This window comes from Cynoglossus semilaevis, chromosome 20 (genome assembly GCF_000523025.1).
Source record: "Cynoglossus semilaevis isolate Cse_v1.0 chromosome 20, Cse_v1.0, whole genome shotgun sequence".
Classification (NCBI taxonomy): Eukaryota; Metazoa; Chordata; class Actinopteri; order Pleuronectiformes; family Cynoglossidae; genus Cynoglossus; species Cynoglossus semilaevis.
In genome coordinates, this window is record NC_024326.1 from 13178771 (window position 1) to 13193416 (window position 14646).

At 46.7% G+C, this 14646-nt stretch overlaps 2 protein-coding genes across 3 annotated transcripts in view; one reads left to right on the top strand and one right to left on the bottom strand.

Annotated features, from left to right (window-relative positions):
* Window positions 1–14646, bottom strand: part of pigk (phosphatidylinositol glycan anchor biosynthesis, class K) — a 52479-nt gene that overhangs the window by 7197 nt on the left and 30636 nt on the right. For both annotated transcript variants that reach the window (XM_025066181.1, XM_025066180.1), the window contains 2 exons: window positions 5923–6000; window positions 5549–5666 (listed from right to left, as the gene is read on the bottom strand). The gene's annotated coding sequence lies outside the window, so the exon portion shown is untranslated. The remainder of the gene's footprint in view (window positions 1–5548; window positions 5667–5922; window positions 6001–14646) is intronic.
* The window catches only part of st6galnac5a (ST6 (alpha-N-acetyl-neuraminyl-2,3-beta-galactosyl-1,3)-N-acetylgalactosaminide alpha-2,6-sialyltransferase 5a), a 28172-nt gene continuing 13532 nt past the window's right edge, over window positions 7–14646 (top strand). The window contains exons 1-2 of the mRNA XM_008334902.2: window positions 7–161; window positions 967–1176. Coding sequence (XP_008333124.1) covers window positions 147–161; window positions 967–1176 — 225 coding nt within the window. The 5' untranslated portion in view covers window positions 7–146. The remainder of the gene's footprint in view (window positions 162–966; window positions 1177–14646) is intronic.

Consider the following 14646-nt stretch of genomic DNA (forward strand, 5'->3'; position numbering starts at 1 on the left):
AGGCGGCGCTGCCACAGTGCGGGGGGAGAGAGAGTGGAGTGAACGTCGGGGACGCAGCAGCGGCCAGGAGGACGCGCCTCTCTGGACCATGAGAGAGAGTGAAGGGAGACGCACTGAGCCGCGGCGATAAGACGGAGCACAGCAAGATGAAGACACCTATGGTGAGTGGCCGCTCCATCACAGGGAACTGCTCGGTGAATGGCACCGACGCCGCGGACAAGTGCGCTCCTCGCAGCCGCCGTTACGCCGCTGCGTGTGCGTGGGACGGGGACATTAGGACGTGAAGAGCGGGCGTGGAGCTCTGAACTCTTCGAACCACAGCAGCAGCTGGAGTCACTTTACCCACGGATCAATGCACTTGAGTTTTATCCCGTGAAAATCCACGGCATTTTTCTTCTTCTTCTTGTTGTTGTTGTTAAACTACTTTTGTGCCACAGTCTGGACCAAATGCGTCTTATCATGGTTTATTTATCATGTATATTTATTATCTTCACACACAAGGTCAGGATATATTGATCTGAACTTTGACCCCAGCTGAGGTGTGGCTCTTACTGTAAATCAATTAAGTTTTTCTTTTTTTTAACTCATTAAAATGCATGAAGTCCAGGCTGGTGAGAGTCGATCACTGACAGGCGGCTGATTATCAGACCTCCGTCTCAGGTTCTTCCACTGTGGCAGCAGGAACGGATTTCAAATTCATTTTATTTTAAATTAATTTTTCTAAAAAAATGAAGCAGACGTTCCAGTGACTTTGATCAATCCAGTTTTTGTGAGTCATTTTGAGGCGTGAGCTGCACCTCTCCTGTGGGAATGGAATGTAGCGTTGACAGTGATAATGATAATGTTCTCCTCCTGCTCCTCCTGCTCCTCCTCTGTTCTTTGACTACTGTATACAGATGCAGCTGACACTTCATCTCTCTTCGTGACGTGCACTAATTTACCAGCATCTGTTTGTGTCTCTGTCAGCGCCATGGGGTAACGGTGCTTCTCCTGCTTCTCCTGTGCGCCAGCTTGTTCCTCGTCTACAACGGAAGGTTCAACGTCGCTTCCAGGGACGCTAACGACACCCACATCCGACAGCATGAACAGCTGCGCCGGCCCACCGGAGCCCCCGTGGCGGTGGCAGAGTCCCATCCCCCGGTCCTCCAGGGATACAGTGGCATCATCGACCATAAGGTAAACAGCTGTGGACTGGTGTTTCTGCCATATTGAAGGCAGTGATGGAGAGGAGGAAATGAGTGGCGCGCCTGATGGTGCATTCATTACGAGGCTTGTGGAGCTGAAGCTTCAGCTGCAGGTTTCAGACGTTTGACCTCTGTGTAAAGACCAAGTTCGCATGCAGCTCAGATCGACCACGTAGATTCACAATTCTGGCCTTGAAACAGATTCTCAACTCTTTCCATCACTTCACCTAAAATCAGTAGAATCACCTCTGACCTCTGACCTCTTGACTTTCTTGATCTCGACACATTTTTTGTCAACAACTCGACTCTTTGTTTTACTCCTCCTTAAACCAGCTCACGTTTACACAACATCTTTACTTTCGACCCCAGAAACTCTTCAAATCACTGACCCCCCCCCCGCCCCCCCGCCCCATCTATTATAATTACATCACATCTTTACTTCCGCCAGCTGAACCGAACGCACCGACTTAACGACACAGTTAAGACGGAGTGAGCTTCACTCCAGTCATTCATCACACTTGTCTTTAATAATAACAGCTTATGCTACCAGCAAAATCCATGGCTACATTCTTACTCCGTAATTGNGGACATCAATTCCCACCTGTTTATCACAACACGCCAAGAATAAAATGAATCGATGTGAGTTCTGAGGAGTGAAATCACCGCGAGTCAAAGAGAACCAATCCCCTCGTACGGTGGTTTTTTAGACAACCTACAACAAGCACAACCTGTACTACATATAATCCCGACCCACGAGTCGGTTCTGTCCACGTCGGGACCGGGTCGGGCTGAGTGATGATTTATATATGAGCGATGTGACACGACTCAAACCAGTGAGTGAAAGAAAGAAAGAAAGAAAGAATCTTTCAGTTGACATTCACTGCATTGTTCTCCAGTGTCAGAAAAAAGAAAGAAAAAAAACCAAGGTGGTTTTAAAAATGGCTTTTTGCAAAATGAAACAGTGGAGCTCCTGAAGAGCCACTTCATCATGTGACAAAGCAACAGAAGGTGGAGCAATTATTCATTAAGAGAAATTGCACTGGTGCGGAAAACAACTTTGGAATCATATAATTGCAGACTGTAGCTGCTGCTGCTGCTGCTGCTGCTGCTGCTGCTGGAAACTGTGCTGAGTTTTACAAACTCTCAACATAAACCATTTACAGTCAGTCCATTTTTACTGGCTGGCAGACCCCAGCCACAGCGTATTATGACACACTGAAGCCACAACTGAAGGGGCTCAGAAAAATCTCACTTTTCTCAAATAGTTTTTCTATTGATTTTGTCTTTTTAAAGCGATTTTCCACTCAGTAACAGACGGCGCCGACTTGTCAATTAAACAGTAGAAAAGCCTGAGATTCAGACACTTATAAAAGCTTTAAAATACTGGGTCACGCTGCAGTGAGACGTCTGAGGCTGCCACGGGAAACTGGGATCACATTTCTGCTGTTTAACATTTTTTTTCTGTAGGACAGTGAAGCCATCGTGGGCCTAACTATGACTAAAAACATCCACACTGGTTACTCTGGTTATTACCAGTACTAACCACAGTCAGTGATGATACTGAAAAAGAGCTGCAGCTGTGACTGACGTGATGTTCAGTAGAAGGTTTTCATCAAATCAAACTGCAGTTCTCCATGCAGCCTCAAGGTTTAAAAAATAGTTAAAGTCTTGTCATTATTTGGCTTCATAAAAAAAGCTCAAACAGATTCGACCGTTGTGTTTGTTTGGCCTTTACCACTAAATTATACATGTCAAAAAGTATAAAAACTGACAATCGAGCTGCGACCAGAGTCGTCACGTCTGTTTTGATTTTGTCATTTGAACCAAAATGTTTTATATTCATGCAGTTGGAGTCAAGTGGAGCTCAAATAAATGTAAAAGTCGTCGGGCTGATAGGTCAGCGTCAGCAGCAGCAGCAGCAGCAGCAGCAGCAGCAGCATCTTTTCCCCCTCACTGCCTGAAATGCCAATATTCAGTGACCGTGTAGTTTTTGATTTTCGGAGGATTTGTCTGTAATGCGTCAGTAAACTGAGCTGTGGATGAGAATCGATTCCCTCCCTCTGACAGCAGCAGTCCAGATTCATAACTTAACTGCCCATTTATTTCTGTTCTTTTGGCATAAAACCTATTGACATTCAGGCGACGAAAGACAAAGTCAAGGACACTTTAAGCGACCAATCAGATCTCAGCTGGGACTGATGCCCCTGTGGCCCCGGCCCTAGGACCGCCCCTGACCACAGGGGTGGTCACACTCGTGAGGGAAACATAAAGAAAACATTCAGGGCAGCTGCCCTCAGCCAGCAACAGCTCTGCGCCCCCTACTTTGACTCCCACAGCTTCATGAACAGCTGCTACAGCGGCGTGTGTTGGAGAATGATCTGTCCATGTTCCCAGAGATGCTGCAGCTTTTATTAAACCTCTACATGAGTGCTGCCCCCTGTGGTGCAGAGTGATAGGTGTTGGTGAGAAACCACGTGACGTGGACATTTGTCTTCTTCATCGTTGCCTGCTGACCTCTCTGCCATATTGATTTTTCTAAGATATCTGCCGGCTGGCACGCCGAGGCACTGCCGGGCACAGCCTTTGACTCCCCCACTTTATCTTCCACACGAGTATTGAACTCACTGCAACACAGGGAACATTCCAGAGACCGTAGGAGGTTTTTTTGTTCTTCTTTGTCTTTTTTTTGTTGAAATATTAACAGGAAGTCTCCACGCCAGGTCCATAAACCACGTTTTATGAACCGTCTTTATGCATCTGAATCTCCACACACGTGATTATCAGCTTTGATTTATGTTGGAATTAAACACTGGTCGGTCTTTACTGTGGTGAGATAAGAGAGCAAAAACCACAGGACTGAGAGGACGGGGGGATGGGGTGGGGTCAAGTAAAGTAAAGGCAAAGAGAATGAGAGAAGAGGAGAAGAATATGAGAGAGACTGTAGAACCATGAAAGGTCCAGGCTGAGAGAACGAGACGAGAGACTTGAAGGAGGCAAAGACAGACAAAGCAGAGAGAAGGACTGCTCTTCTTCTAGAACTATCTGGCTTTGTATTTCCTCTTTGAGGAGGAGGAGGAGGAGGAGGAGGTGGAGGTCTCTCTGGAGAAGTGGTCCTCCATGATTGCCTCTCCGACAGCAGAATCATACAGATCCCTGAGTGAGATCCCGTGAGTCAGGCGGAGACAAAGTAATGTGGAGATTTTTTCGACGGTGCAGACGGCAGCGAGAGCAGCCTTATCAAACACCAGGGGGAGCGTGATGCCAGGCAGGATGGAAATGAACCTGTGACTCCGACGCTCCAGCCTTCACACACTGTTCAGGTGGAGGATTGAAATTTAAACCTGGAGTCCTTTAATCTACAGGAAGCAGTTCAGCAGATCAGGACATGAACCCAGATCATCTTTAAACTGAAGCCTCCAGTTCAGACGACCACAAAAGATCTGAGAAACTCAACTGGATTCTCAGCTGAGAGACTGTGGAAAGAAATGATCATTTTAGGCTCTGGATTGTACAATCTATATATTGTACAATCGGAAAGATATTGGATGAAAGGACGGATAGACAAACGGACGGATGGATGTCTTTTGTCCCACATCAATCCTCTCAAATATAAATTCCCCCGGAACCAGAACTTTACAGAACTTCTTGAGACCAAATGTCATATTTACTTGACAAAATAAAGTTTTTGAGCTGCAGGTGGCCCAGGGTGAGGCGTGAGCGGAACACTCAGGTGTTAAATAATTCAGCCCAGGAAAAAAAAAAAACCCAACAAATGTCAGCGACGGCCGATTGTGTTTGTTGAAAGGGCTGCTGTCAAGGTTGAAAAGAAAAAAAGCGTGGTGCAGCTGCAGACAAGAAGACAGAAGGCGTTTACAAAGGCAGTCTCCACTGCACACACTGACACAGGGTCAGTTCTAGACAGATCTGGGTTGGAGAATACACTCCCAGAATGTAGGTACACTTAGCTGGAAGGCACGAGCCAAGGAGAACAAAGGCATCTGCGTCGTGGAGACACTGCGAGGCATCGTTCTCCCAGCCGCAGCTTCAGTGACAGCTGGAGGAGCCACGTATTTAATATTTCATCTTTGACAGCCACATCTTCTTTTGGTTTTCTCCGAGCCACACGGCCATTTTTCACTCTTCATTATGACTGTTCTGTGCAGGCAGCCAGCTGGATACCCAAACAGAAATCTACCCAATTAAGCCATTATGGCCAAGGACTGTGCAGTGGTTTAATGTGGACTGAGTTCTGAGTTTCCCGTGTCTTTCTCCGCTGCTGTGTTTTTGTATCAACACCACTTTAAAAAACGGGGAGGACTGTCAGGCAACATCACAGACTGATAACCACCGCTTTAGTCACTGACCTTGTTAGAAGGCTGTGATGCTCTGTTGTGTCTGCGGAGAAGAGAAGATGGGCTTCATTACAGCACAGTGGTCCCAGTCGGCACATAGTCTTAGACTTCAACCAAGAGCATTCAGCGCCTGCAAAACATAAAAACAGCTTCAGCCTGTGTCCAACGCAGGCCTTAAAGAGCAATTATCAATAGGAGGAGGAGGAGGACAAGGAGGTGGAGAAGGAGGTGGAGAAGTTGGTGTAAATGACTGAACTGAAGAATTGAATTTTCACTTCACATTTTAAAAAAAAACAATCTGCTCATTCTTCACCACATCAGAGGCCAGTTGATGTTTCTTGAAGCGAGCATCATTAGCTGAAAATATTACTAAATACTTTATTAACCTTTTACCCTTCGATGCCTGGTAAGCTGTAGCCTGTAGGGGGTGCTGCCTGTCTGTCTGTCTGTCTCCGGGGTGAGACCTGTGAAGGAAGGAAAGGAAGGTTAAAATATGAGTGATGGATGACACCTGTGCCACGTCAGGAGACAGACGACGCGTCACTGTCACATTCTGCTCCGCTCAGAGCGAGGAGCAGGAAGCCGTGCACCGAGAAGCCATTTTCCTCTGCTTCACCTCCTCCTCCTCCTCCTCCTCCTCCTCCAGCTCCTCAGGCTCAGAAGGCCAGCTCCATTACTCAGCTCTTTAGGCGTGATTAATGAGCTTGTCCTCCACGCTGGGAGAGAGGAATGATCATACTGTTATTTGTATTTTGGCGTAATCCCTTTCTGTACGCTGTGAGCCAACCTCAACCCCCCCCCACAACCACACACACACACACACACACACACAGCCAACTATACACACACGTAGATTAGAAACATATTGGATGCCAAGGCCATTAATTACGTAGGTAGGAGCTTTTGAAACAATGAGCTTCTTGGCCAAAAATAGACCAAAAGAAGAGAGTTGTGTTAAAGTTCTGACTTTAACGTACGGCAACGAGCGACGATGGAAAAGTTGTGGAAGAAATCTGACACACAGAGAGTCACGAAAAAGGCAGACGCGCCCGTGTTTCCTTGTGGTGTTTTGCTGATGTGACATAAAATCGTTGCCTGTACGGCGTCGTCAGTGGCAACACGACCAATTACAGAGCAGACTTTGATGTATTTCCCGTCACATTCTGCGCCTGGAGAAGACACTGTCACAGAAATTTGTCGAAACCTCTTTGGTCTTCCCGCGCTCTCCCTGACAAGCCGGCTGATTACATTTCCACAGGAGTAAGCATTTTCCCTGGAAACGTAGACTTTCCCTCACGTCGCCCTTCTCTCTGCTGGAGACTTCACATTAATTCAGGTTGTATCCGCTGCAGGACCGGCCCGGAAAATAAAAAAAAATTCACATGACACATTGTTCACCAGCGCTGAAACTAAGCGCGACGCTGCAGACATGAGCAGCGGGACAAATGCAAATGTTTCCAAAAAGGAAACAAGGATGTCACCTGTTTGATGACGCAGCCGTCGGATCTCACAACTGACGACAGCGTCCACGGAAAATCTGGAAAACTCTCCAAAAACCAAAGGCAATTAAATAAAATCAGAGAATCAGACCACATGTTCAAGTACTTCGTGGGCTGTAAGAGAGCGTTAGACACGACAAGTCTTTACAAGTCCAGGTCAGGTCACAAGTCTCTGCCAATAAATTAAATTAAATGATGGATTTAATTTTCAGAATCCCTTCGTGAGTCTGCAGTATTTCTTGTTGGAAAACTGCCAACTCACACAGTTACCAAAACTGAAGACCGTTGTTTGGTTGGATGTGAAAACACGTAGAGAAGATCAGCCTCATTTCCTGCCATTTTTTTCCCCCCAAAATGTTTTGTCAGCTGATTTTTTATTTTCTAATTTCTAAGTTTGCTGCAGGCCTGACGTTGGATAAAGGGAGGTCCACTCCATTACACTTTTAGACCACTAAGCACAAATTGGGGTTAAAAGGTCGTGGCGCACACTGATTATGTGATTAGCTGCGGACTCAGTGCGCGCAACTTAAAATGCACAGGCACGGCGTGTGGCACGGGCCACGAGGCAGAGCGGCTGGAGGTGAAAACGCCGTCTGTAATACAGAGGAGACGACAGGCGCGGCGACTTCAGAGTAATCGCTCTCCCGGAGGACATTCTTGTTGTTGCACTTTGTTGTTTGCCTGAGAAGTGACAGAAAAAGCTGAAAAGAAGTGAAGTCAAAGAGAGCCGCAGGCCCTGGATCTATTCTCACCTCCTCACAGCTGGAGGTGTGGAGCTGCACACAGCGTGAAATGAGTCTCAGTATTGGATTGTGAGTTTTGGAGGGTCATAATGATCAGACCGAGCTTCTCTCTAATGCGGATCCTCGACCACCCTGCAAGCACTTCTGACCAATCCCATCAGAGCTTCTGTCACTGGCTGCTGAGAAACGACGGCTCTTTAGAAAACTAAAGAGAAAACAGTCAGACTCTATGAGCCTAGATATATATACTCTGTATATACATAGTCTATATATACATTACTCTATGAGCCTAGATATATATATACTGTGTATATACATATATAGTCTATATATATATATATACAACAAATGCACCATTTGCTCAACAACTCTCTCTCTCTTCATTTGACATATTATCAAACACAGAGTTTACCAGAAAACCTCATCCTCCAAGTTGTTAAAATGCTCTTTTCAAACACTTTTTTAAAATATCCTTGCAAGGACAATGCAACAAAAAAAAACTTTCTTTTTCTTCTAAGTGCCAACATTGTCCTGTAGACTCAGCCACAGGAACAGGTTCCACGATGACTCAGCAGACTCAGCCACTACAACCTGGAACTCCTGATATAGAATCAGTTCTGCTCCAGGCAGCAGAAAGAAAAAATAGAAATAAAAGCCTGTGAGTCCCCGACCAACCACTTCCTGTCTCCCAGTCCACCATTAGGGCGCGTTATTCCTCCTTTTAGCTCTAAACCCCCGGGTGAAGCGGCGGATTTTGTTTGTGGTCTTCGTACAGAAAAGCGTCTTCAGAGCAGCAGACGGGGTTCAGTCAAACTGAATTGAACTGAATTAGAGACAAAACGACCTTTTTCACTTTTATCAAAGCTTCAAAGACGCTTCAGAACGTTTCCTCAGCTGCAGCGTTTAACAAATTCTCAAAGGCAGGGATTATTTCAGCCGTGCAGGAAACGACAGCGGTGCGTCTCAGATCACCCACCGCCCCAGTGTAAGAGCTGCAGCTGCTGGTCGCAGTCGCCACGGTCGTAATCACGCTGCATTCAAACCAACCATGTCAACGTGCAGACGTTTTCAAAGTTTTCAACCGATTCAAATCAGGGATTCAAAGAGTTCATTTAGAACAAAAGAGAACATGAAACCGCAGAGGTTTGACAAGCGTCCAATCACAACAGCACAAATGCAAACAGGCAATAAAAAAGATAAAATCTATAAAAAACAAAAAACACAACCATCTGGGAACACCACGTAAACCCTGACCAGTGGGCGGCGTCGGTGTGTGCTGTAAATTATATCACAACATACTTTAAAAGCACTGCTTTCCCATAATGCCACTCTTGTACCGGCACTTAGAAAAAAAAAAACCCTCTCACGTGTTCCATTCATCGTCTGTCGGCGGTGAGCGGAGCGGTCAGGCCTCATTAAGTGATAAAACAGTGGGAGAATCTCCCTGACAGGAAGCTGTTAGCACACGCGTGTGCATCGTTTGTGTCTTTATGAATCCCTACAGGCGCGGGGTTGTGATTCTGGGGTGGCGGGGGGGGGGGGGCGGAACGGAGGAGTCGTCACCTTAGAGAAAAGAGAAGAAAAAAAATGTTGCTCTCACGTGCGTGCTCCTAATCACCCATTGGCTGCGGCGGCCTCTCAGGTGTGCGTCCATTAAGTAAATGAATGAGCATTAGCTTCCCTCCAAACATTAGCATTGTGATTCATTTCATTAGCACTGAATCCTGTTAAAAGTCTCTCTGAGAGAGCGGCGGCTAAGACGCTAACAGAACCAACAAACAAACAAACAAACTCTGCTTCTGTTAAACCACCGTCAGATGAAGTTGTGTCACAGTCACTGTTACACACGAAGACCTCATCAGTCTACAGACCGACGTCTACAGACAGGGAGTTTCTTCCATTAAGTGAGAGGAGAACAGAATCCAAAATTAAATCCATTAAAGCTCCAGACGACGCCTTGATTAAATCCACCGTCATCAGTCACACGACTCATTTCGTCTCCTATGAAACTTTGTGTTATTGTTGGGTGGAGACTCACAGATCAGAACGGCAGTGACGCGGCAGACGAGTCTCCTCTCACTGGGAGTTTCAGGCTGACGGGGAAAAAATATTGTTCATTTTATTATTATTGTTTTCCTGCAAAAGTTAAAAAGCCGTCGGTGACAAACTGATGATGGCGCAACAACGTGATGTAACTACAACAGCAGGGAGGAAACCTCAGGGTTGAAGGATGATGGTGATGATGATGGTGATGATGATGATTTAAATGTATTTTACATCAGTGTCAGATTCAGTCAGTTTGATGGCTGACAAGTACAGAAACTCGACAAATACACTGACATCACTGCCAATAATTAGACAGACAGCGATCAATACAGGCAGACAAACAGGGAAATATTGAACCATCAGAGATGTGTGGTTCCTCTGGGAATGGAACCCAGGACTCTCTGCCTGGAGAGAGTCCTGGAGGTTTGGAAGAGGAAGAAGATCCGTGTTTTCTCTCTCTCTCTCTGTCTGTTTTTTTGCTGAGGAAACGTCTCGTTCACAAACCTGTAATCTGGAGTACAGCTGTTAAAAGTCGACCTCTCTCTGTCTCTCTCTCTCCAACTGTGCATATGTTTCAGCTCTGCACTTGAATTATGCTGCACCTTTTATTCTTAAGCTCCAATTTTTAATTTTGCAGCAGGAAGGAGTTCTAACAGCAGCATTAGCATCAGTAACTCCTTCCTCCTCCATCACCTCCTCCCTGACACTCCTCTGTCTCTGACTCCTCCTAACAGCATCTCAGTATTGATCCACTCCATTGTTTTTCCAGTTGGTGCTGAGCACTGAACCTGTCCATCACTGATCGACAGAGAGCATCATGGGAACATACAGTATCAGCCCTGTCAATCTATATAAGTTGTTTGTCGAGCTCAGTTCAGAAATGTGGCGTTGTCAACCATACACACTTGACCTGCAGGCGTGTTAAGGGTCTCTGTGAGGCTCAATAACGACCCCATCAGGCATCAGGACGTCACTGCAGCTGTGTCGGAGTTCTCCTCATCAACACTCTCTCTCTCCCTCTCCTCAAATCCCTCTGTGTCTTACTGGAACTCCTGCCCTACATTTCTGGCTCCTTCTACGACAGCCTTTTTTCTTTGCAAATTACCTCTCCCTCTCCCTCTTCCTCCTCCTCCTCCTCCATCAGCCTCCCAACCGCTCCACTCCTTCCTCTGCTCTCTGACTTTTTCCTCTTTTTTTTTCTCCCATATTCCTCCCCACTTCCTCTCGTCCTAATGTACCCCTGTCACTTCCTCTTGGCTCTTTTCTTCCTCACTCTCTCCTCCCACCTCCTCCTGTATCTGCGGTGCTTTCACAGCAAAAAAAAGGAAAAAAAGGAGAAAAAGAAGAAGAGAGAGTAGCAGCAGAGTTTCTTTGAAATTGCACCTCACTCTTTGTATTCATGCCAAGGCAGTCACTCCTACGTGTGGTCCTGACAACAGCTCTCCTCTCCCACTGGATGGGGGAGTGGGGGAGTGGGGGGGGGGTTACAGGGACCGGCGTTGTATCAGCAGAAACAGACTGACAGGCTGATGTGGAGCCAATTAAGGCAAAAGACGCTGCTGTAACCAGATGCAACCCCTTTGTCTCCACTCTCCCACCGCCTTGACACGCCGCTCTGCCGGGCTCTGGTCTCTCCAGCTGCTCATACTGATAGAAATTCACAGCAAGAGGAGGTGTTTGTTCTGCTCCTCAGGTCGTCTGTGGAGGAGAGCCAGGAGTTTCTACTTTTTTTTTATCTAAAGAAACACGGCGCTGTGTTCTGTTCTTCACCTTTACATGCAGGTGGAGAAGAGCTCAGGGTAAATGATGCAGAGTCCTGCCCCCGGGGGCAGAGCGGAGCTGCGGAGGAGTTGGTAATGAAAGGGCATTTTTTTGAAAGTGAGGAAAAACACTGGGAGTGAAAAACAAAGCTTCGTCCAAACGTACAGAGAAAATAATGGACGTGGTTTAGTTTCCAGCAGCAAAGGCTGTTTTCAGTTAGCATTACAGCTGTTAGCAAGTTCGCTAGCCTCAAGAAATGACCAAAGTTATATTTCACATTCAAACCAAAAGAGATTAAAGTAGATCATGACCTGGGCGTGTCCCAAACAACAGCGTGGTCAGCGAGGGCCGTGGTTTACACTGATACACCGTCTAAACACCACTCATAGAAACAGTCCAGTGAAAACTCCTGACCGACCAATCACGTCTCTGGAAATGAGAATGAAGCCGTCGATCGATGATTCGATTTTTCGCTGCGGTGTTTATCGTTCAGCATTTGAAAGAAAGTAATTTCAGCACTTACTGCAAAGCCGTGTCATTGTTAGCATCTAGCACGAGAGAGGGAGAGAGACACTGCTTCATCACTGTCAAGGTTGTTACTTTTCTTCCTTCTGCTGATGAAATATATGCAACAAATTTGAACAATGTCTGGGATGAAAAGCATTTTGTTTAAGTTTTGTTGGTGTTTTTGAAAAGCTGCGTCTACAGGAGCCACGAAGGAGTGTGTTCCTGTGTCCCCGCAGCCACAGGACGACTCTCCCCGAAAAAATGTCCAGACAAGTATAGCTACAGACACACACACCACACAGACAAGTATAGCTACAGACACACACACATCAGACACACACATCAGCTCTTGTTGAAAACAAAAACACCAACAGACCCCCCCCTTACTCCCCTCGACTCTCATCAACTTCTCTGAGGTCCAGATGTGTCATTTGCGTCTCAGATAAATTCATCGTCGCTGTAATTAAGACCGCATCATCAGAGCAGCAGACGTTGACGACCTGACGTACGACTACTGACCACTGACCACTGACATTTATTCTATAACTGCCACTGTTTCCAATCCTCCTCCCTCCTCCTCCCCCTCCTCCTCCTCCTCCTCCGTTTCCTCTTCATTAGCTCCTCTGCAGTGCTTGTTTAGCCCATCAGCTTCTCTCTAATGACCGGTCAAACGTCCTCACAGGACAAACTGCTCCAAATAAGCCTCCGCTGACTCGCAACCTGCCAGTGTGTGTGTGTGTGTTGTTGAAATCCTATTCTTAACGTCACTCCGTGTCCACGTTTGCTGCGTCCTGTCTTTAATTCTCTGAATCCTTGTCCACGTCGGGTCTTCATCCGTTCACCTCCTCTCTCTCTCTCTCTCTCTCTTTCTCTCTCTATCCATCCCTTTTTTAATCATCTCATGTCATAAATTGAACATTCAGACGCTCACAGTCTGGAGCTGCTTAAGAAATTAACTTTTTCGTCCTTCTGTGGGATTTAACGGGACAGAGACGGAATAAATTAGCACTAAAAAGAACCGGCGTTGGTCGGAGGGAGGAGGAGGTGAGGGTTTGACACCGGGGGTGGACACCAACAGTGTCAAAGCCAACTAGGCTAGACTGGTTTAAAAACAAGTCAGACGGACGGTAAGACAGATTTAAAAATGTGATGTTTGAAAAAACTCCCATGTTGACACAGATACTGGATCTGATTCTTCTGGAAAAAATGTTTTTCTTTTCTTCTCATTGCCAAATAGTAAAATTAGTGAGGCCTGGCCTGAAGGGGGAGTAAAATTTAGAATGAAGTAAAAAAAAAAACAAAAACAGCAGCCTATAAACCAAGTCCCATTTATCTTTGAAAACTGTGTCCCTGAAGCCCAGGGAATTACAAAGTCAAAGTAAAAACCAGGATATAGTGTCATCTTTTCTCTGTTACCATTACTCTGTCCAATCACGGTGCTCAGACGGCGGCCACAACGATGTCTCATTCAGACGCTCACACGCTGAGGGTCATTGATCTGCAGCAGCAGAGTGGATCTGTCCGCCGCTTATTTGGTGAAATATCACAGCGTTTACCAGTCGCAGCAGCAGGAAGTGTTGTGTGGACATTTTCCCCCGAGGAAACGTCACGTCTGTGATGAACCGACTCCACTTTGACATTTATGATTTGGAGTGAAGCATCGCAGCGCGGAAAATGTTAAATGTGAAACTTGTATGTCACGTGAGCGCGGCGTTCGTCGTTGTTTCTACTAATGGCTGCAGCGTGAAAAAAAAAAACGGTTGAAATGTCGTGACGCACTGTCGACTCTTACTTTTCTTCAGTGGATTATTAAAAGTCAGGAAGAAAAAAAAAGAATCATGAATAATCAAAACAACCTCCTCTATTGTTGTGCCCCCCCCCCTCACCCCCCCTCCCACCATCATTCCAGATTCCTCACCAGTCACATTCCAGAGTCTACTCATCATCCCTATGCCCCCCCACCCCCCCGGTCAATCCCCCCTCCTGCTGCTTTCACCCACACAAAATCAATAACACCACTCAGATGCTATTTCTCCACTCAGGGGGGAGGAAGGGGGAGGAAGGAGGAGAGAGGAGGGAGGGAGAAGAGAGGAGGGAGGTGGGGGGAACGGCATACATCAGGCGTACTGCTGCCGAAGAATGTGTTTTTCTTCTTCAAGAGGCGGAAACATCCGGGGGCTGGGAGTGGAGTTGATGGGGGCTTCAGCCAACAATTACTGCCCCTGTTACCCTGAGAGCAGTGGAGGGCTGTGGGGGGGTGAAGGGCTGTGGGGGGGTGAAGGGCTGCAGGGGGAGGGGGTGACCACCAGGGCCCACTCAAGAGCACTATCACCATCACACGGTCGGAGTGAGCGATGACGTGAGTCCTGCGGGACTTGGACTCTCCGTCTCCGCTGTTTAATTACACACTGTCGTACACCAACTCCAAATGTCACTCAATAGCCCCACCTCCTGGTGCAGATGATGTCTGCGGCTGCCTTAATGCCACTGGAGACGCCACTCACGGGGTAAACACTGTTTACTCTGAGTGTGCAGCAGAACGCTGCTCATCTCA